This window comes from Ornithorhynchus anatinus, chromosome X4, assembly GCF_004115215.2.
Source record: "Ornithorhynchus anatinus isolate Pmale09 chromosome X4, mOrnAna1.pri.v4, whole genome shotgun sequence".
Lineage (NCBI taxonomy): Eukaryota > Metazoa > Chordata > Mammalia > Monotremata > Ornithorhynchidae > Ornithorhynchus > Ornithorhynchus anatinus.
In genome coordinates, this window is record NC_041752.1 from 2,486,035 (window position 1) to 2,507,633 (window position 21,599).

Here is a 21,599-nt window from a genome sequence, read left to right on the forward strand (position 1 = left end):
AGGAGCCGATACTAATAGTAACAACGATGGCACTGGTTAAGCGCTGTGACGGGCACTGGACTAAGCCAAGTGGGTTACTCCTTGACCTATTCAAGGTCATAAATGCCTCTGGGACATTCTTACAACAGGGTGCCTTTCCCCAACTGCTTAGAGTGAAGCAACAGGCAGGGTAAATTCAGTGTTCTGAAAGTGCTGGCCGCCCTCCTTCATTACACAAAAATGGGCGGATTATTTCACAGGCCAAACTGCTCGCCTCTAAAACAGAAAAAGACCCTGAGGTCAAGGAAGCCCTCTACATATTCCTCCTGGACCTGTTCCTGGAATTTTCTTCTCCCGGGTGTCTCCCTGATTTTGGGGGGGGGGGGGGGGGGCTTTGATATTTTTTGACCTCAGGCTGCCTTGTCTAACGGACAGCAAGGTGGTCTAGCGCAAAGAATACGGACCTGGGGTGCGTCAGGAGGCCTGGGTTCAAATCCTGGCCCTGCCACTGGCCCGCTGGGTGATTCCGGGGAAGTCACTTCTCTGGGCCCGAGTTTCCTCATCAGAAATGCGGTGATTAAATACTCTGCCTTCCCAATAACCAGTGGCATTTACTAAGTGCTTACTGAGTGCAGATACTAAGTGCACCGCTCGGGAGAGTCCGCTAGAAGAGTTGGAAGAAACATTCTCTGCCCTCAGTGAGCTTAGAGTTTAAAGATTGTAATGTATCTATCGCAGCGCTCAGCACAGTGCTTGGCCCGTAGATGCTGAACTAATTCCCCAATAACTATCACTGCCATTCACTCCTCTATTTTCCAATCGACGGGCGACACTGACGACATCAAGGAGGGCAAAAAACCAAAATAAAACAAAATTTTGCTCCCGTGAAATCTGAAATAGTAGGGGCCACCACGATGGTCCAGATCCCTGGCCAGAGATGCCAAGACGGGGGGACGATATCTCACTAAGAATTCCCGGGCTCCTCTCCAGCCACACGGAGGGCAGAGGTCACAGCTCTCGTGTAAACGCTGTGATACCCGCTCAGGTCCGGGGCCTAATCTGGGCCGACGCTTACGTGTAGAAGGTCGGGGCCAGAGTCCAGCTGACTCTGAATTTCAAAGTTCAGTGCGCTCGTTGGCTGTGTTTGCGTGGCTCTTGGGGAGGAGATGCTGGGATCGTTGGTTTATTATATTGTACTCTCCCAAGCGCTTAGTAGAGAGCTTTGCACACAGTAAGTGCTCAAAAATACGACTGAATGATGAACGAGCGCCCAGGTGCACAGCAGGGCAGGAAGGCTCCTTTTCTGCGGCGAGGCCGAACCCCGCGGACCGCCGCCTCGCCTTTTCGGGGGGCGGTGAGGTGAGGCCACTGCTCAAAGACGGAGCATGGACAAAGCTTCCGAAACAGTCATCTCTCCTGGGGAGCCTTCCCGGACTTCCTTGTCCTTCCCGGTCCTGCCCCTCTGCCAATGACTCATGCCAAGAACTGCAGCGTGGCTCAGTGGAAAGAGCGCGGGCTTAAGAGTCAGAGGTCATGGGTTCTAATCCCGGTTCTGCCCCTTGTCAGCTGTGTGACTGTGGGCAAGTCACTTCACTTCTCTGGGCCTCAATTACCTCATCTGCAAAATGGGGATTAAGACTGTGAGCCTCACGTGGGACAACCTGATTACCCTGTAACTACCCCAGCGCTTAGAACAGTGCTCTGCACATAGTAAGCGCTTAACAAATACCAACACTATTATTATTATGATTTGTCTGCACTTACGATCGGATGGCGGCTCCAGCCCTTACCCTGGCGGTCAGGCCGGGGTCGAGGGGGACACGTTTGACAGATGCCGCGACCGGCCAACCGACACCCCCGGGGTGCCGGGACCAGGGGAAGCGGTTTTTCTAGTGACCGTTCAGGTCCGTGGAGATCCAGAAGGTGACCCTTCCCAAGTTCTTAGTACACTGCTCCTCACACGGTAAGCGCTCAATAAATACCATTGACTGACTTTATGATGAGGCATCTGAGGGGTGGGGAAGTGACTACTTACCCAAGGTCACGCAGCAGGGAAGGGGCGGGAGGCCGGATTAGAACCCGGGTGTCCCGGCTCTTTCCACAAGGCCCTGCTAGGCGAAGCTGGGCGGTTACACTGGGAATGGTCGGGAATGATGGGAAGAGAGGTGGGGCCTCAGCCTGAGGTACCGACCATTTAGGAATAGCTCACTGTCTACATATTGCAGCCGGTTGAGTGTAAGGGGTGAGGGCACGACCCATCTTCAAAGGGAGATGTCGAACTCTAAGGAAGAAGCGGGGCGGGGATGCCGGTCACCGTGTGAGTCGATATTTCCATCTTCCCTTTATTGCTTGGGAAAGCCAACCGAGGTCAGCAAGGAAGCAGCAAGGCCTAGTGGATAAAGTAAGGGCCTGGAAGCCAGACGAGCGGGCTTCTAATCCTGGCTCGGCCGCTTGCTGTGTGACCCGGGGCAATCCCCTTCACTTCTCTGGGCCTCAGTTCCCTCAACTGCAAAATGGGGATCTGACACCCGTTCTCCCTCTTTCTTCACAGGGCCTGTGCCCAGCCTGATTAATCTGTATCTATCCCAGCGTTTAGAAGACCCATAAGGGCTTAACAAATATTATTCAAAGAAACCAAAACACCACTGGTCTCTCTGTGGCCGACATTAACGGAAAGCAGGTGGGTCCACAGGGTTCCCGGGCCAGACTAAGTAACGTCAAATGAAACAGCGTGTCTCGGTGGAAAGAGCCCGGGCTTGGGAGTCAGAGGTCATGGGTTCTAATCCCAGCTCTGCCGCTTGTCAGTTGTGTGACCTTGGGCAAGTCACTTAACTTCTCTGTGCTTCAGTGACCTCATCTGTAAAATGGGGATGAAGACGGTGAACCCTAGGCGGGGCAACCTGATTACCTTGTATCTACCCCAGCGCTTAGAAGAACAGTGCTTGGCACATAGTGAGCGCTTAAATACCAAATTATTATTATTATTATTAACTTGGGCAAGTCACTTCTCTGGGCCTAAGTTTCCTCAACCGCAAAATGGGGACTCAATACCTGTTCTCCCTCCTACTTGCCCGGGAGCCTCATGTGGGACAGGGTCTGTGTCTGGCCTGATTAACTTGTATCTGCCCAGCGTTTACAACAGTCCTTGACCCATAGTAAGCGCTTAAAAAATACCATTAAAAGAAACCAAGACACCCCTAGTCTTCCTGTGACTGATGTTAACAGAAAGCAGGTGGGCTCACAAGGTCCCGGGGACTTCAAAGGGAGGTTAAACACCGGCTCGCTGAAATGTAACTCGCACATACACACATAGGCTATGCTGCTGAAACACAACCTGCATATACACGTGCACTCTCTCAATGGCACACAGAGCCACGTGCCAGGTTTCGAGCCCATGTCTCGCTCGAGGCGCTGACAGCTTTCTCTTCATTCATTCAATCGTATTTAAACCGTGTGCAGAGCACCGGACTGAGTGCTTGGAAAGTAAAATTCAGCAATAAAGAGACAATCCCCGCCCACACCGGGCTTACAGTCGAGAAGGGGGGAGACGGCCATCCAAACAAGTTAGCGGGCATCAGTGGAAATAAATGAACGGACCGCGGAGGTAGCTCCTCTGCGCCTGCCCAGGCCAACACAGCACTGGTTTCCCTCAGACCTTCGGGCCGGGTTGAGGGGGGGTCCTCGAGGCCTTTTCTGTGCCATCTGCACCCACCCTCTCGCCCTGCTCCCCTCCCTCACGGCCCCCTGGCCTCGGCCAAGTCGGGCCCGACCACGAGAGGGAAGATGGAAGAAGCTGCCTCCCCAGACCCAGACCACTCCGGCGACGCCTCGCCTGCGCCTTAGAGCACAGATAGGATTCGCTCCGGGCCCCGGGGTCTGGCCCGCTCTGTTTCTTCTTTTCCTCCGGGCCGGGAGGCTGCATCTGTTGCAACCGCCGCAAAGAGAAATGGGCTCTTTTTTTCTTCCTGTTTGCTGTTCCTTCGCCGTCTGTCGCTCACGGGTTTAAGCGGAGAGGGACGGGGGCCAAGGTTCGACCGGCTGGGGAACAAAGGGCCCCTTCATCAGCCCCGCGCGCTCACATGACCCAGATCCCGTGTCAGCGGGACAAAGGTACAATCGGCGCGGCTCCTTGAGGAGACATCGCCGCGGCCCACACTTCGGGGGGTGGGATGGGCGGGGGCCCTCGGCCGAGCACCCTCTGCCCGGCCGACTGGCGGAAGGGCAGTGTTGCCTCGTGGACAGAGCCCGGGCCTGGGAGTCCAAAGGACCTGGGTTCTAATCCAGCTCCGCCGGCGACCCCGGGAAAGTCACTTCACCTCTCTAGGCCTCAGGGACCTCATCTGTGAAACGGGGATGAAGACTATGAGCCCCACGTGGGACAGGGACTGTGTCCAACCTGATAAACTTGTGTCTACCTCAGGACTTAGTACAGTGCCTGGCACATAGTAAGCACTTAACGAATACTATTTGTAAAAAAAAAAAGGGGGGGGGCAAAGCAAGACTCAGAAGAAATCCCCTGGGACAGGCACCGCCCCCCAGCCATTTTTTTATGGTGCTTGTTAAGCGCTTATAATGTGCCAAGCACTGTACTAAGCACAGGGGTAACTACAAGATCATTAGGTCGGACCAGTCAGGCCAATAAGGAACCAATTCTTCACATCAGATTGCAGTTGGGAGTGGGACGGGGACGCTTCGGAACCAAAGTTTGGGACACGGTAGTCCAAAATCATGGGCGCGCAACAGGGTTCCTCTTAATTACCCAGCAGCCTCACGGAGAACGCGTGCAGAGATCCGAGATGCTTAAAGGTAAAACTTCTCCCTTATAATTCCCTGCTGTTCTTTACACATATTTATAGCTTCATCCGTTTAGACCTGCTCATTCGCAGTTGAGACTCAACTCCCTCCCGGAAACAAATGGGTGAGTAACCAAAAAATTTAAAAAAACCAAAAACAAAAACACTTGCCTGCCGTGTGACCAAATATAAGTCACAACTTCACTGCGCTTCCATTTCCTCATCGGTAACCTGGGTATAAAACGTCCTGTTTTCTTTCCTTTTTCTGTTTTTAACGGCATTTATACTAAGCGCTGAGGTAGACGTAAGCTAATCAGGTTGGACACAGTTCCTGTCCCACACGGGGCTCACGGTCTTAATCTCCATTTTACAGGTAAGGGGACTGAGACACGGGAAAGTGAAGTGACTTGCCCAAGGTCACCCTGCACACAAGTGACAGAGTCGGGATTAGATACCAGGCCTTCTAACTCCCAGGCCTGTGCTCTACCCACTAGGCCACGCCGCATCCATCTCATTCTCCCTCCATATTAATCTCTGAGCCTCACGGGGGGCAGGGAGTGTGCCCGATTTGCTTTACTCTATCCAGCTCAGTGCTCCGCACCGTGTGTGGCACAGAGTGAGAAGCGGCACGGTGTAATGGATAGAGCATAGGCCTGGGAGTCAGAAAGACCTGGGTTCCAACCCCGGCTCTGCCACTTGTCTACTGTGTGACCCTGAATAGAGTCACTTCACTTCTCTGGGCCTCAGTTCTCTCTTCTGTAAAATGGGGATTAAGACTGGGAGGCCCATGTGGGACAGAGCCTGTGTTGGACCCGATCGGCTTGTACCTACCGCTCAGTAGAGGGCCTGGCATATAGTGAGCGCTTAACAAATACCATATTTAAATAAAAAGTGAAAAATTAAAAAAATCCCTGCCCAAAACTTTACAGTCTCCAGCCACCAGCACAACTGGGACAGAGTGCATCTGCCACCAGATTCCTGCCTCATAAAATCAACAAACAACAACAACAACAATAATAATAATTAAGCACTTACTATATACCCAGCACTGTGCCGCGTACTGGGGTAGAAAAAATCTAAGCGATCGGACTAAATCCCTGCCCCAGGTGGGGATCACGGTCCAAGGGGGAGGGAGAATGTGTATCGGATCCCCGTTTTGCAGGTGAGGAAACTGGGGGTCAGAAGAGTGAAATGACTTGGCCGAGGTCACCCCACTGGCCGACGGCAGAGCCGGCATTAGAACTCGGGTCTCGGGACTACCAGGGTGGGCGACCTATTCCAACGGTCTTCTCTCGGGCTGGGCTGACCCTTGGCCGGGTGGATACTCACTGTGCTGCGTGGAGAGGGGAGGGGGCCCGCTGGCGGAGACCCCGGGCCTGTGGCTGGGTCGTCGTCTCTCCGCCCGCCCTCGGCGGCATCCGGCCGGTGCCCTTTGCGGTGCCGCACGGCCGCGGGCTCCGGAGTCCTCGTGCACCCCGATCCGAGATCCGCTGGCTCGTTCATGGGAGGCGGGGGCCTTCTTCTCGCGGACGCGTCTCCCCCGATCGCCCCGCCTCTCGGCCGCCTGAGGAGACAACGACGACGACCGCTCGACTGAAATGCCCCCACGGTGGCGGCTCGGAGGGGAACAGGGGAAACTAGGGAGAGGGGGAAACTGAGCCAGAGGACCAGAGGGGGGAGACCTCAGAGGGGCCACTGAAAATCACGTGCTTCTAGGGGCTGCCGAGGTCTCCCGGCCTTCTGCAACGGTTTCCCCCGGTCTGTTCCCAAATCTAATGAATCGAAAACAAACCAACCAACCCACAAAAAAACCCCTCCTCCTCCTGGAAGACTTCTCTGGTTACTTCTAAGTCATGTACCGGCATGCTTGGCTGGGTCGCGGTGGACGCGGGAGAGAATAGGAGGAGATGCCCACCCTCTGGAAGAAATGGCAAAGAGACGGCTACACCGACCCCTCTGGGTCCAGAATAGGCCCAGTTTGTTTCCGAAACCAGAGGAAGGACCCGCATCCCACATGGGACATTCCTAGGGACAAATCTTCAAGCTTCAAGGAAGTGGTCTTCGTGGCACTCTCAGGTTGTTCAGCTTTCCCCGTGCTCTCCAGAGGCCCATGACCGGAAGAGTCAGAGGCGACCCGGGTGGGCAACAAGATAGGCTAATCAATCAACGGTATTTATTGAGCACTTGCTGTGTGCAGAGCACTGGGCAGAGCACTTGGGAGAGCACAATACAAGAGTCGGTCAGATACGCTAATCTAGCCAATTCCGAATTTCCGGAGGGACGATGATAATGGAGGCGGGGGCCCTCTGTGGGATCTGAGATGGGGTTGGAGGACCGGATGAGAGGAGATGAGCAAACTGAAAACCAAAGTTCGTGGAGCGGAAGAGGCCCTGGACTTTCCTGATGCCCTCATCATCCCTACCGCTGCCTGGGAAGGAGCCCCGCTCTGGGAATATGGAGGAAAAACCGGAACCTTCAGAGCACACTGGTCAGTGAGGATGACGGTAAACCCCTTGAGGGAGGGATCATATCCATCTACTCTTCTGTACCCTCCCAAGTGCTCTGTTCAGTGCATTGTGCAAATAAGGTTTCGGCCCCAGCTCCGCCACCGGCCCGCTGGGTAACTTTCTCTGTGCCTCGGTTTCCTCATCCTTCGAATGGGGATTAGATACCTGCTCTCCCTCCCGCTTAGACTGTGAGGTCCCTCTGGGACGAGGCCTGGGTCTGATTTGGTTATCTCGGCTCCGCACCGGTGCTTAGTACCGTGCTCGGCACCTAGTAAGCGTTTAAGCAATACGATCCCGCCAACCGTCGTTCTACCTTTGGGGGCTCCCCCTTTGGCAGCCGCTTAGATGGACCCCGAAGAACGGGGCTCCCGCCACCTCTCGTGCCAAGGGGCCTGACCCCGGAGACGCCCCCCCAACCCCGCTGGATCTCTCCTCCGAGTCCCAGCCGTTTTCCTACTCGGGCCCTCGGTTTCTTCATCTGTAAAATGGGGATTCCGCTCCCGGGCTCCCTCCCGCCTTAGACTGGGAGTCCCCAGCGGGCTCTCGGCCACCAACGCACTGCTTCTTCCCCGGGGTTCAGCACGAGCCTTGGCACGTAGGAAGCGCTCGCAAATCCCCCGCTGTTATCAGCAAGCTGTTCTTGGGCAGCGGCTAAATGCGGCCTATAGATTTGTTCCCTCCCAAGGCGAGTGTCGGGAGCCAAAAACGGCTGTCGGCCAGGGGATGAGGGGCGGGCTTGGGAATCGCCATCTCTCGTTCCGTCGGGCGGCCACTGCCAGAGGTGCAAGCAAGGCACCCCCCGGGGGCTTGTGGCATGCGGCTCTCGATTCACCCGTCCGCTCTTCGGGCCCGTGCGGCTCCGCTGGCCACAATTAGATCCGCGTCTCTGTGCCCGACCCGGGAGGAGTGTGATGGGGGGCGAGGGGGGCTGTAGCCCTCCTGGAAAGTTTCTCTCCTGGGTCCTGTCCTCGCTGATTTCCCCGAAAGCGCCCTTCTCGCTCGAGACTCTCCGAGTTTAGTCTGTGAGCCCGTCACTGGGCAGGGACTGCCTCTGTTGCCGAATTGTACATTCCAAGCGCTTGGTGCAGTGCTCTGCACAGAGTAAGGGCTCAATAAATACTACTGAATGAATGAATGAGTTCGCTCCCGTGGCTCTTGAGAACGGCTGGCTTCTCCGTCCAGGCCGGGCCGGGGCAATTCCCAATGGAGCCTGCCGAGGAAGCGGTCTGTATGCGGCGCTCCCGGAACACGCGTGACACCAGGAGATCCGACCCTTCGACGTCTGCCTGCGTATGTGTTGTGTGTATCTGCGTGTCTGAGGCTTACTGGGGAGGGTGTCTACCAACTCTGTTGTACTGTACTCTCCCAAGTGCTAAGTATAGTGCTCTGCACACAATCGGTGCTCAATAAATACCACTGATTGATTTTCTAAATAGTCTGAGCCTGGGCCACCCACTGCAGCCCCCCAAAATAACAAGAGACCCTCCCCAAGACGTCAGAGAACCATAAGTCACCAAAGCAAGCCAGGGAACCCTACTACAAGCCTCTAACTCCATCACAACCCCCCAACCCTCGGGGGACGACACATTTCTAGAGAGAGACGCGGCCTGAAGCCCTTAGTGGGTAGACTGAGAAATATGCTGCGATTCACCTAAATCACCTCTGCCCCGCACCCTCCCCCTCGGCACGACCCCTGACGGCGTCCGCCCTGACCATCTCGGGTCCACACCGGCGCTCAGCACAGCGCTTGGCCCGGGGCAAGCACTTTAACAACAAACACCCGGTGTGACGAGAGTACGGTGATCATCGTCCACACCTTCCAGGCTCCCTCTGAGGCCACCGCCGTGGGATGGGCACAGTGCCCGTGCCATGGGGCGCTGAGCCGGTCCCCCGCACCGTACCGTAACTCTCCGAGGGGGCGGCGGGGGGTGGGCTCCTGCCTCTCACGGTGCCTTCGGGCGGTCAGCCCCACGGCTCCCCCAGCCCTGAGAAAGGTCCACGTGTGTATTTGGTTGGCTGCGAGAGCTTCTCGGGTTTCCCGGGTCGGAGGGTTTGCGCTGGCAGAGGAGGAGGAGGAGGGCGAGGAGGAGAAGGGATGTCTCGGGCAAGGAGAGCGGGCGCTTTAAGATCTCCGGAGATGGCATGAACAAAAAAACCCGCGCAGCAGAAATGAGGCAAGGCTAAGTTCCACCGGTCTGTGACTCACTTCGTGGCCTATGGGCGGAGTCCAGGGGCGGGAGCTTGAGCCCGGGGTTGGGAATGGGAAATGCCCCGGGAGGTCAGGGTGACATCCACCGGGGAAATGGTCCCTTAAAGTTTCCTCTGGTCCTTCGCCGAGGGTTGCGGGCCACTGCACAAATAGCCCTCCTTGCTTCCTTTCGATTATTTTCCCCACCCCTGTATTGACCGGGCAAGGAGTGGAAGCTTTAAAAAAAGAAACAATAATAATCGCTAAAAATCAGGCCGCCCGCAGATTACCCTGTTGGCCTATCGGTCTGCCACCCCTGGCTGGAGGATTCAGAAAGGGTGGGGGAAACAAGAAGCTCTGAGTGACAGGAGGAAGGATGGTATCTTTGAACTCTACCGTCCTTTCCCCAATGCTCAGTCCAGTGCTCTGTACAGAGGAGACTGTCCTTGAGGGCGGAGAACCCGCGGACCCTACTGAATTCTCTCAAGTGCTCAGTCCTGTGCTCTGTGTACAGAAGGCGCGCGATAAATACTCTGGCCGGGTTCAACGGGACCAAGGGGTGCCCTCATCTTACCCGGTTAAGGAAACGGATCGGTCTCATTCACCTAAGCCCGTCCTCCCTTCTCTCCCGGTCAGCCGGGGGACGACGGGGAGAGCCGTCTTGCCCTGGCCCTCTGAGTCAGAACCCGGTCCGGCTCCGCTGGCCAGATGAGTCCCCGAGGCGCCGGCGACCCAAGACACTCTCGCTGGCGGTGACACTATGGTGTGCGGAGAGATCGCGTATGCGACGCGGCTCTCCTGGCCCCTTCCGATTTCCGGGCTATGCTTTGAAGGCCTCGCGCCCATTCATTCTATCGTATTTATCGAGCGCTTACTGTGTGCGGGGCGCTGGGGAGAGTGCCACAGAACAATAAACGGACACATTCCCTGCCCACAGCGAGCTTACGGTCTAGATGGGGAGCGACAGTAACAGAAATAAATAGCAGATATGGACACGAGTGCTGGGGGGTTGGGATGGGGGATGGATAAAGGGGGCGAGTCAGGGCGGCGCAGAAGGGAGTGGGAGAAGAGGAAAGGAGGGCTTAGTCAGGGAAGGCTGACCCGGGGTCCAGTCGCCCCCCTCTAAACTGGAAGCTCCTTGTGGGCAAGGACTGTGCTTGCCAGCTCTGCTGTATTGGACCTTCCCAAGAGCTTAGTGTGGTGCTCTGCCCACAGTGAGTGCTCAATAAGTACCACTGACTGCCTGACCGATGGTTAGTAGCTCCGGCTCTGACTGGTGGGGCTCCCCTCTCCCTCACGTGTCCTTCTGGGGTTCCCTGGACATCGCCCCATAAGAAGCCCCATCCCAGCAGCAGAGGTCCAGGACACTCTGAGGGAGGGAAGCTCTGCTCCTGGAGAAACTGAGTGGCCCGGTGGAAGTCGGAGGAGCCCTCCCGCCGGCTGGGCGACTTCCGGTGAGTCGCTTCACTCCTCTGGGCCTCCGTTTCCCCCTCTGCAAATGGGGGGCTAAGCTAGTGAGCTCCAAGCGGGGCGGGGACTGTGTTAGTCCTGATGATCCGGTGTCTGCCCCAGCGCAGAGTGCGGTCCTTGGCGTGCGGTAGGCGCTTAGCCAATAGCCCAACTGTCGTTCTGAGTCTCAGCTCCCCGGCCGCCGCTGAGAGGATGCGGTCGGGCGCTGTGGGCCGGATTTGCTCCTCGCGCCTGGGGGCCGGAGGCTGGCTGTCAGGATGTTTCCGGGGCGAGTCATCCTTCATCGGGGCAGATTCCCCAAGCGTGAGTCGCGGGGCCCATCCACTGCCTGCGGGCCAGAGGCCTCTTGCCCGGCGGCGGAGGGCGGGAGCCACCGACTCTCCCGGGGAGCTTGTTCCCATCGCTCGTAAAACCGCCCCACGGCACGCAAGCGGGCGGGGGTTGGGGCCCGGCACGGGGCGTTCTGGGCGAAGAGTCGATCAGTCGATCGATGGTATTTAATAATAGTTGTGGTGTCTGTTAAGCGCTTACTATGTGCCGGGCACTGTGCAAAGTGCTGGGGTGGGTACAAGCAAATCGGGTTGAACAAAGTCCCCGTCCCAAGTGGGGCTCACAGTCTCAATCTCCATTTTCCTGATGAGGGAACTGAGGCTTAGAGAAGTGCAGTGACTTGCCCAAGGTCACGCAGCAGACAAGCAGCAGGGCTAGAACCCGTGACCTTCTGACTCCCAGGCCTGTGCTCTAGCCACTACGCCACGCATTTATTGAGTGCTTACTATGTGCAGAGCCCTGGACTAAACGCTCGGGAGAGGACGACACGGCAGAATTAGCACAGACGTTCCCTGCTGGTAACGAGCTGACAGCCTAGCGGAATGTGTCTGCTAATTCCGCTGCCCTGGACAGGGACAGCTCCGTAACCGAGAAGCAGCATGGCCCAGCGGTAAGAGGCCGGGTCCGGGAGTCAGAGGATCTAGGTTCTAATCCCCGCTCCCCCACCCGTCTGCTGGGTGACCTTGGGCGAGTCACCTCTCTGGGCCTCAGTTACCCCGTCTGCAAAACGGGGATTCAAGAACTGTTCTCCCCCCTACTCGGACAGTGAGTCTCAAGTGGGACCTGACGATCAGTATCTGCCCTGGCGTTCGGTACAATTTTGGCACACACCAAGCGCCTCACAAAAACCACAATTACCGGCAAGGTGGGGAAGTGATGACAAGGTTCCTGGCGGACGGGGACATCCGAGGACCGAATGTCATGATGATCTTCCCGTGTATCTTTAGATCTCATAAAGGACTTTTTTTATATCAACGTCTCTCTTCCCCTCTAGTCTGTAAGCTTACTGTGGGCAGGGAACGGGTCTAACTCTCTTGTAGTAACCTCTCCCGGGGGCTTAGCACAAGGCTTTGCCCACAGTAAACGCTCAATAAATACCACTGATTGGCTGATTGTGGGTGTGAGACTTCCTGAAGGCAGCTTGGGGCAAAATATGGGAGCTAACCCGTGAGAGGTGCATTTAACTGTGTACTAAAAAGCTACCTGACTCCGATGAGAAAACATCCTGAAATTCATTAAGCGCAAAATGCATTTAGCATTCCTCGATGATTTTCTTTGCAGGGCTGCCAAGGGGATGGGAAAACTTCAGTTTCTGAAAGGGGCCTTAATTTGCTCTTTCATTATGTTTCTAAACAGCCCGACCCCTGGGGGGGCCGGGGGGAGGGGGGAGGAGATCAGAGGAACTTAAGTGAGGCTGTGAAATAGACTGTTTTCATTAATTCTGCACTTCGATAACTGTTTCTCTTTCTACCAGGGGAAAAGTCTATTAAATATTAAAGCCATGTTGGTCTTGTAGAGCCATAAAGGATTTCTCACTGGCTGGATGCGGCGCTGAGAAAAAATGGATTAGCAAGTAAGGGGACCTCGGTATTGATCAATAACCAATAACCCTGTTGGGTTTCCCACAAGGACTGCACCCAGAGACCTCAGTTCTGCAACTTCTTGAGTAAGCGCTCAGTACATTCCACTGACAGACGGCATCTCTAGACTGTAAACTCACTGGGGGCAGGGAACGTGTCTGCCAACTCTCCCAAAACGCTCAATCCAGTGCTCTGCACAGAGTAAGCGCTCAGCGCATTCCACTGATAGATGGAACCTCTAGACTGTAAACTCGGGTGGGCGAGAAATGGGCCTGCCAACTCTGTCCTCTGCACAGAGGAAGCACTTAGTAAATAGCGCTGCCGACGAGGATGTAAAAGGGTGTGAGAGACAATCAGGATGAGAAAGAGGAGATGTTTTGGCTTGTACGAGCCCCATCTCGCCACTTCAGTTCCTTGAAACCATCCAGGATCTCTGACAGGTCCACTCAATTTACACATTCCTTACAGATCAATCAGCCAGTCGTATTTACTGAGCGCTTACTGTGTGCCGAACACGGTACTCAGCGCTGGGGAAGAGTGCAGTGCAAAAATGAACGGGCACATTCCCGGCCCACAACGAGCTAACAGTCTAGAGGGCCGTTTTTTATTGTCGTTACCACGGTAGCGTTCGTGATGTGTTTAACTGGGTGCCGGGCGCTGAATAAACATATTCAGATCTGACAGAGTCCCAGCCCCACATGGAGCTCCCAGACTATGGGGGAGGGAGGAGGGGCACCGCATCCCCATTTTACAGTTGGGGAAACCGAGGCAGACGTGACGTGCCTCGACCAAGGTCACGCGACAGGCGAACGACCGAGCCGGGATTAGAACCCAGGCCTCCCGTCGCCCAACCCTGGGCTCTTTTCCACTAGGTCGTACGTTTCTGAAGCCACCTCTAGCGGGCAACAGTCATTTCCCGCCTCGGAATTACCAAATCAGAACCAAAAGTATTAGCCAAATGCAAACTCGGGGTATGCGAGTGTCTACATATTGCCTCTTACTCAAGAATCTCCATCAATCTACGACACTCCGTTAACCGCCAGATTCGTTAACACACACCCTCATACTCAAGAATCTCCGCCAATGGACGACATTTTGCCAACCGCCAGATTCGTTAACCCAGGTTGGGCAATTGACCCCTAAGTTTCACTACAGAGAATCGGAGGGCAGGGATCGTGTCTAACTCTACTGTACTGGACGCTCCCAAGTGCTCCATCCAGCGCTCTGCCCACAGTAGACTGTCGGCTCCTCGAGGACAGGGATCACGTCTAACCAACTTTACTGTGGGGGCCTCTGGACCGTAAGCTCCGTCCTCTACGCCGTAAGCTCGCTGCGGGCCGGGGACGCGTCTACCGACCCTGTTGAACCGCCCTCTCACGAGTGCTTCGTCCAGTGCTCCGCACCCGGTCGGCGCTCGATAAATACCACTGACTGAGGGGCGGATTCCGAACAGGTCGCCGGGCGCCACTTTCTTGCGGAGGCGGCCTTCCGAGCCCAGGCCTCCAAGCTCTTCCTCCGCTGCCATACTTACTGGACCAATTAGGTAGAGTGGCCCAATCCAAACCAGCTGCCGGTGAGTCAAAAGAACAAAAAAAGGGCAGTGACTTGGACCATTCAGAGGAGAGGATCTTGAGTGACGAAGTCGCCCCACCCTCTGAGACGTTAACCATTTGGGGAGGGTCCGGGGGACCCAACCCTGAGACCTCACCTGCTGCCCGGGGTTGACTCATGTTATTTTTAAACTGACTTATTCGCTTGACTTATTCTGACTTGTGTCAGAGCCACCGGTGGTGGTGATTTACTACAGCGCAACCTCTCTCTCTCTTTTAACTGGTATTTGTTAGGCACTTACTCTGAGCCAGGCGCTGTGCTAAGCGCTGGGGTAGAAACAAGGTCATCAGGTGGGATACAGTTCCTGTCCCATATGGCGCTCACGTTCTTAATCCCCCCTTTACTTGTGAAGTAACTGAAACGCAGAGAAGTGACTTTCCCAAGGACATCCGGCAGAGAAATGGCGGAGCTGGGACTAGAACCCAGGACCTTCTGACTCCCAAAAGCACGCTCTATCCACTAGGCCACACTGCGTCCCGCATTTACTATGTGCAGAGCACTGCAATGAGCACTTGGGAGAATACAACAGAATCAGTGTCTATCACAAGCTTACAAGTCTAGAGGGTCTCGTGGGGTGACGTCCGGGAAGAAGGTGAGACCTTTCCACTTGGGCATCTAAGGGGCGGGAGGTAATGGAGAAACAAGGTTTATACCCCAACAATGCCTCATCGCCACTTGGGGAACGAGGGGAGCATATTTCAGAACTGAATCGCTTATTCGTAATAGTAATAACCCCAAGCACTGTGGTATTTTGCGTGATGAATTCGTTTCCCTGGAGGAGTTGGAATTATCCCACTTGGCTTTCCCGCCCACTGCTAAACGCTGACCGAGTCACTTCTCCCTCAGACCGGATGGTCCCCACATTTCCGACGGCAAATGGATCATGGGGGAAAAGAAAAAAATCAAGCCACTTGGCCATCGATTTCACCCCGCAGTCAGTCAGTTGTATTTACTGAGCGCCTGCTGTGTGCGGGACACTGTACTAAGCACTTGGAAGAGTACAATATGTAACAAGAGACACACTCCCTGCCTGCGGTGAGCTTAAAGCTGCATGCCAAAACCCTCTGGACACGGTCCAGATTTCCATTCGCTTGGAGCAAACTTGGCTCTAGACTGTAAGTTCATTGTGGGCAGGGAATGTGTCTATCTGTTTTACTGTACTTTCCCAAGTGCTTAGTGTAGGGCACCGCACACAGTAAGCGCTCAATAAATCCGACTGAATGAATGAATGTATGAATGAAACCCGCCTCTGCTCTGATGGTCCAAACTAGGTCGATCCACCCGTGATACTTACTGAGTGCTTACTGTGTGCGGAGCACTGTACTGAGTGCTGGGGAGAGCCGATACAACGGAGTTGGTGGACACGGTCCCTGCTCACGATGAGTTTACAGTCTTGGGGGGGGTCTAAGATGTTAGCCCAGAAATTCAGTTTCCACTCTTGACTTGGCTGACCCGACTACCGTCAGCTCCGGCCCATCCTTCCTGGGCTCCCGCCGGGCGCCGCTGGAGAAGCAACGTGGCCTATTTGGGAGGAAGAAAGACCTAGGATCCCATCCGGGCTCCACCACTTGTCTGCTGGGTGACCTTGGGCAAGTCACTTTCCTTCTCTGGGCCTCAGTTCCCTCATCTTTAAAATGGGGATGAAGACTGGGAGCCCCATGCGGGACACGGACAGTGTCCAACCGGATTACTCCGTATCTACCTCAGTGCTTAGTATAGTGCTGGGCACACAGCAAGTGCTTGGCAAATTCCACCCCCTCAAAAGTACCGTCTTCTCGGAAGAAGCTTGAAGCCCAGAAGAGACCAGTGTAGAAAAAAAACCCTTCTATCGCATTAACCTTTTTCCTAGTTACATTTTGTCGGCTGAAAAATGGCTCAATCCGAGAGTGTTTCACTCCGCCTAACGCTACTCACAATTGCTTAACAGTATTGGGCCACCGTCAAATTTCACCCACTCCCTACTCCTTCCAGATCATTGAAATGCGGGACTAAGCATTTCCACAGGAGACTATACCCGATCCAGCTGTGTTTCTGGCAGCTTTTCATCCATGCCCCAAAATCACCCGTGAAAGGGCTAAAAAAGCAGCCTTACTAAGCGTGCGAGGGTTTGGGGGCTGTTTTTGGCGGGTTTTTTCCCAAAGAATGCAATTCCACAAGTTTATCTTAGGTAACGCCGATTACCATGCCAAGAGGATATTACGCTCGATCGACGGCAATTATTGAGTGCTTACTGTGTGCCGAGAACCGGAATAAGCCTTTGGGAAAGTCCAACACAACAGACTTGGTAGGCAGGTGCTCTGTCGGCAAGGAGCCTACAGTTTATGATTATCGGGGCTTTTTTTGTTTTAGTTTTATGGTATTTAAGTGCTTACTATGTGCAAGACACTGTACTAGGCATGGCCTAGAGGAAAGCCTGGGCCTGGGAGTCAGAAGACCTGGGTTCTAACCTCCGCTACTTGTCTGCTGGGCGACCTTGGACAGGTCACTTCACTACTCAATGCCTCAGTTCATTTGTAAAAGTGGTGATTCAGACTGTGAGCCCCATGTGGGACGTGAACTGTGTCCAACCTGATTACACTGTACCTACTCCAGCGCTTAGTACAGTGCCTGGCACATAGTAAGTGCTTCACAGATACCATTTTTTAAAAAAGGACTTGTTTTCTACAAGTTCCCCTGTAAAATGGGGATTCAGATGGTGAGCCCATGTGGGATGTGGGACTGGGTCCAACTCGATTATTTTATATCTACCCAGTGCTTAGAACAGTGCCTGGCACCTAAGCGCTTAACACATATTATTATTATTATTACTATAAATAACTCTATTAGAGGCTTTAACAGGCACTAAGTAAATGGTCAAATTGCATAGGGGGAGAGGGGGCGGGAGGAGAGGGGAGAACTGTCCATGAAGAAATGCTGTTTTGTAAACAGCAAGCCAGTTTCTAAAAAACACGAGGGGAAAGCATGGCTTCCTTTTCCCAACCGCCGATTCCCTCTCTGCCGTCTTGAAGGGGTCCAAGAGTCACACGTCAAGTCAGCTGAACCCAACAGGTTTGAGGCGGCCCAGTCTTTCGCCCCGGGCTTTTCTCTCATGACCTTTCCCTGTATTAGCTGGCGTCTTATCTGGAAATGAAACCGCTTCAACAGTCCATGGCAAAGGGCATGTGAGAGGCTCAGAAGCTTTCGGGAAAAAGCTGTGCCAAGTTCTGGAACATTTCACTGGGAGTTTTGAGAGCCTCTTTTGCAGGGACTGATGTTGGGACTGATAGATTTTGGTTTTTTAACGGTATTCGTTAAGTGCTTACTACGTGCCAGCCTCTATTCTAAGCGCTAGGGGAGATACAAAGCTAATCAGGTTGGATGGCAGTCCCCCGTCCCACAGTCTTTACCCCCATTTTACAGATGAGGTCACTGAGGCAGAGAGCGGTGAAGTGGCTGGCTCAAGGTCACCCAGCAGACAAGTGGTGGAGTCGGGATGAGAACCCAGGTCCTTCCGGCTCCCAGGTTCAGGCTCTACCTGCTGGGCCCCACTACATCTCAGGGTCTGGGATGACCAAGTGGCAGAGTGCTCAGAAAGTCTGCCCGGCTCACGTCCGTGAGAGAAGCAGGGTCTGAAATGACTCCCAGGGTCGTGTGCCGTAAGCCCCGATATATTCTGAGACTACCCACAGGTTTAAACAGCCAGTATCCCCTAGGGGAGAAGCAGCGTGGCCTAGTGTCTATCCTGTATCTACCCCAGCGCTTAGAACAGTGCTCTGCACAGAGTAAGCCCTTAACCAATACAATAATTATTATTAGTGGATAGAACCCGGGCTTGGGAGTCAGAAGGACCTGGATTCTCACCCAGCCCCGCCACTTTTCTGTGCTGCGTGACCCCTGCTCGAGTCGCCTCACTTCTCTGGGCCTCGGTGACCTCATCTGAAAAATGGGGACGAAGACGGTGAGCCTCCCGTAGGACAAGGACTGTGTCCAACTTGTATCTACCCCAGCGCTTAGTACAATACCTGGCACGTAGTAAGCCCTTAACAAATTCCATTAAAAAAAAAAAAAGGGATAAAATTCCTTAAATCCTGGACTGGGTACTGTGTGTCCAATCTGATTTGTATCTACCCCAGTGCTTACAAGTGCTTGACACAGAGTAGGCACCTAACAATGAGAATATAATAATAAATGTAAAAATTCCCCCAATGACCAGAAGCCTTATGGACGGGTTCATAGCTACTGAGCTCTCTCCAATGCACCGACACCGAAAATCTGGATTTAACCCCTGCCGTGTCCTGGGGGGGAGGGTTGGGGACGGTCATTACACTCGTTGATAGAGAATTCTAGCAGCTGGCGTGCTCCTGGAGAGCTCAAGTACATTTCCAGGCCAGGAGGTGGGAACGACCCCCACGCCTCCCCGTCCGATCCCTTCACCACTCACAGAAATCCCGGAAGGGAACGTTGCCGCCACGTCTGTCCAACCTGATTATCACCTATCTTTTTCAGCGCTTAATACAGGGCCTGGCAGGTAGTGAGCGCTTAACAAATCCCACAGTCATTAACACTATTACCTCCCACCTATCCCGGCGGGTAGCTTGGGAACTTGGGAACAGGGTGAGCACCTAGTGTGGGCAGCCCTGTTATTACCACTATTATTACGTGAATCCTTCTGCGTTACCACATCCCTACCAGCTCGTTCAATAGTATTTACTGAGCACTTACTATGTGCAGAGCACTGTACTAAACCCTTGGAATGTACAATTCGGCAACAGGTAGAGACAATCCCTGCTCAATGACGGGCTCGCAGTCTAAACGGGGGAGAGGGACAGCAAAACAAAACAAGACAACATCATCAAGATAAATAGAAGCATGGAGATGTGCACCTTATTAAAATAAATAGCGTAATAAATAATATATACAAATAAGCACAGTGCTGAGGGAAAGGGAAGGGAAGGGAAGGCCGGGGGGAGGGGAGGAGGAGCAGAGGGAAAGGGGAGCTCAGTCAGGGAAGGCCTCCTGGAGAAGGTGAGGGTTTTGAAGAGGGGAGTGGGTCCGGAGGGAGACTGGCCCCGGCCACAAACCATACGTTGGGGTCGTTTAATAGTACTGAGGCACAGGTCTGGGGCATGTAAGCCCCCATCCCTCACCCCGAGGGACCTTGGGTGGCAGGCCTGGCCGCCCCGCTTCCTCCGAATCACCAGGAAAAGGCCTCCCCTCCACCTGCTCTGGACCGTTGCGCTTCCCACTGTTTTCCCACTGTTGTGGGCAGCCCCTGGAGACTGGAAACTCCTTGTGGGCAGGTGTCACATCTGTATCGCACTTTCCCAGGTGTTTGGTACAGTGCCCGGCACGGAAAAAGCACTCAAGTTAAATACCTGCTGGTTGAGGCGCTCGAAGGTGGAACGGCACAACCCGGGGTGGCCTAGCGGGTACAGCCCGGGCCTGGGAGTCAGAAGGACCTGGGTGCTCAACCCGGCTCTATCTGCTGGGTGACCTTGGGTGAGTCAGTTCACTTCTCGGGGCCTCAGTGACCTCATCTGAAAAACGGGCATTAAGACTGTGAGTCCCATATGGGACAGAGATTGTGTCCAACCTGATTATCTCATATCGACCCCAGTGCTTACTACAGTGCCTGACACATAGTAAGAGCTTAAAAAATACCTTAAAAAAAAATCCAGATGATTTGGCTCGGGGAGGGCGGTGCTTTTTTGGACAATCAATTGATGGCACTGACTGAGCACTTAATGGGTGCAGAGCACACTATTAAGCGCTTCGGAGAGTCCAATACAACAGAGTGGGTAGAAACGTTCCCTGCCCACGAGTTTACAGTCTAGAGGGGGAGATATACATTCACAGAAACAACTAAATGGCAGATATGGACATAAAAGCCCTGTGTAGTCGAGGGAGGGGTGAAAGTAAATGTGAAATACTTTATGCAGTTTCATGGATTAGAGTTGAAGTGCTCAAGAGCTAAACCACAAAGACATTGCACCGTACAAGGAGTTGGGAAAGGAATCTGACCTATTGCCTAACGTCTCTGGTCCAGGATTAAAAAAAAAAGTCACTTTCTCAATTCCTTCCAAAAGCCCAGAAGCTGGCTCAATCCAACATTTCCATGCCTTCCGGGCTATGGAAATTGTTTTTGACTCTTTGCTACATTTTTCCTCCGCCTAATCTTTCGACCGGATCTTAGCCCCCATCGATCTCGGGAGTTCTCTGGCTCTCTTCTGTGTACTGCATTTATCCGGCTGAGGGCTATTTTCCAAATTCGGTGCCCTGCCCACACCACTATCGTGCTCCTGCAAATTTATGGGTGGGATTTGAACAGGGTGCGGTCTTAATAATCTGAAAGCATGGCTTTTTACTAAAACAAGTATCCAGGGTCGATTTAAATTGCCTGTTCTCTATCCCAGCTCTTAGAATAATGCTTGTCACACAGCAGGTGCTAAACGGGTACCATTATTATCATTATTATATTTTACCCTCCACTTTAAGATCACCCCATACTATAAATTCCACTAAATTGAATGGTCTTAGAAGGCAGGGATGGTGCTTGTTTACTGTGGGATTACAAACCATGACAGTACATGTTTAATACCATATTTTTTTAAAAAGGAGAGGACAGGGATGGTATGGTGCCTGTTTACTGTGGGATTACAAGCCATGATAGTAAACATTTAATACCTTTTTTTTAATAAAAGAAGAGGGCAGGGATGGTGCCTGTTTACTGTGGGATTACAAGCCATGATAGTAAGCGTTTAATACCATTTTTTTCTTTTTAAAGGAGAAAGAGAGAAGAGTTGTACTAAACCTTCAGGGCTGGAAGCAGGGAACCTTGGTCCCACCCAAGTTCTAGCTTTCCCCACCCAAGTACTGCCCAAACGGATTCCTGTGCGTCTGGTTTGCCTGCCAGGAAGAATAAGCCTCTCCTCCCTGGGATGTCTGGAGCTCCTCCTCACCCTGTTGAAGGGAGGTGATCACGACCGGGCCCGGGGTTCTATCAAAGGTCCGCACATGACCGATTTTTAGATAAAAGCCCAGCCCTGACTTCTGAGATGAGATGAGGAAAAAAAGGATGAGAAAAAAGTGATGAGGAAAAAAACAACCACCTCAAGGACCACTAAGGCATGACTCTAGACTGAAAGTTCGTCCTGGGCAGGGA

The 21,599-nt window shown here is 53.6% G+C and overlaps 1 protein-coding gene across 4 annotated transcripts in view; it reads right to left on the reverse strand.

Moving 5' to 3' along the window:
- Positions 1 to 21,599, reverse strand: part of ADIPOR2 (adiponectin receptor 2) — a 32,538-nt gene that overhangs the window by 6,841 nt on the left and 4,098 nt on the right. For 2 of the 4 annotated variants that reach the window (XM_029054407.2, XM_029054410.2), the window contains exon 2: positions 6,102 to 6,336. In XM_029054407.2, coding sequence (XP_028910240.1) covers positions 6,102 to 6,275 — 174 coding nt within the window. In that variant the 5' untranslated portion in view covers positions 6,276 to 6,336. Of the gene's footprint in view, positions 1 to 6,101; positions 6,337 to 9,180; positions 9,442 to 19,812; positions 19,882 to 21,599 lie in introns of those variants that run through there. The other 2 variants (XM_029054408.2, XM_001520754.6) reach the window with 2 other exon arrangements.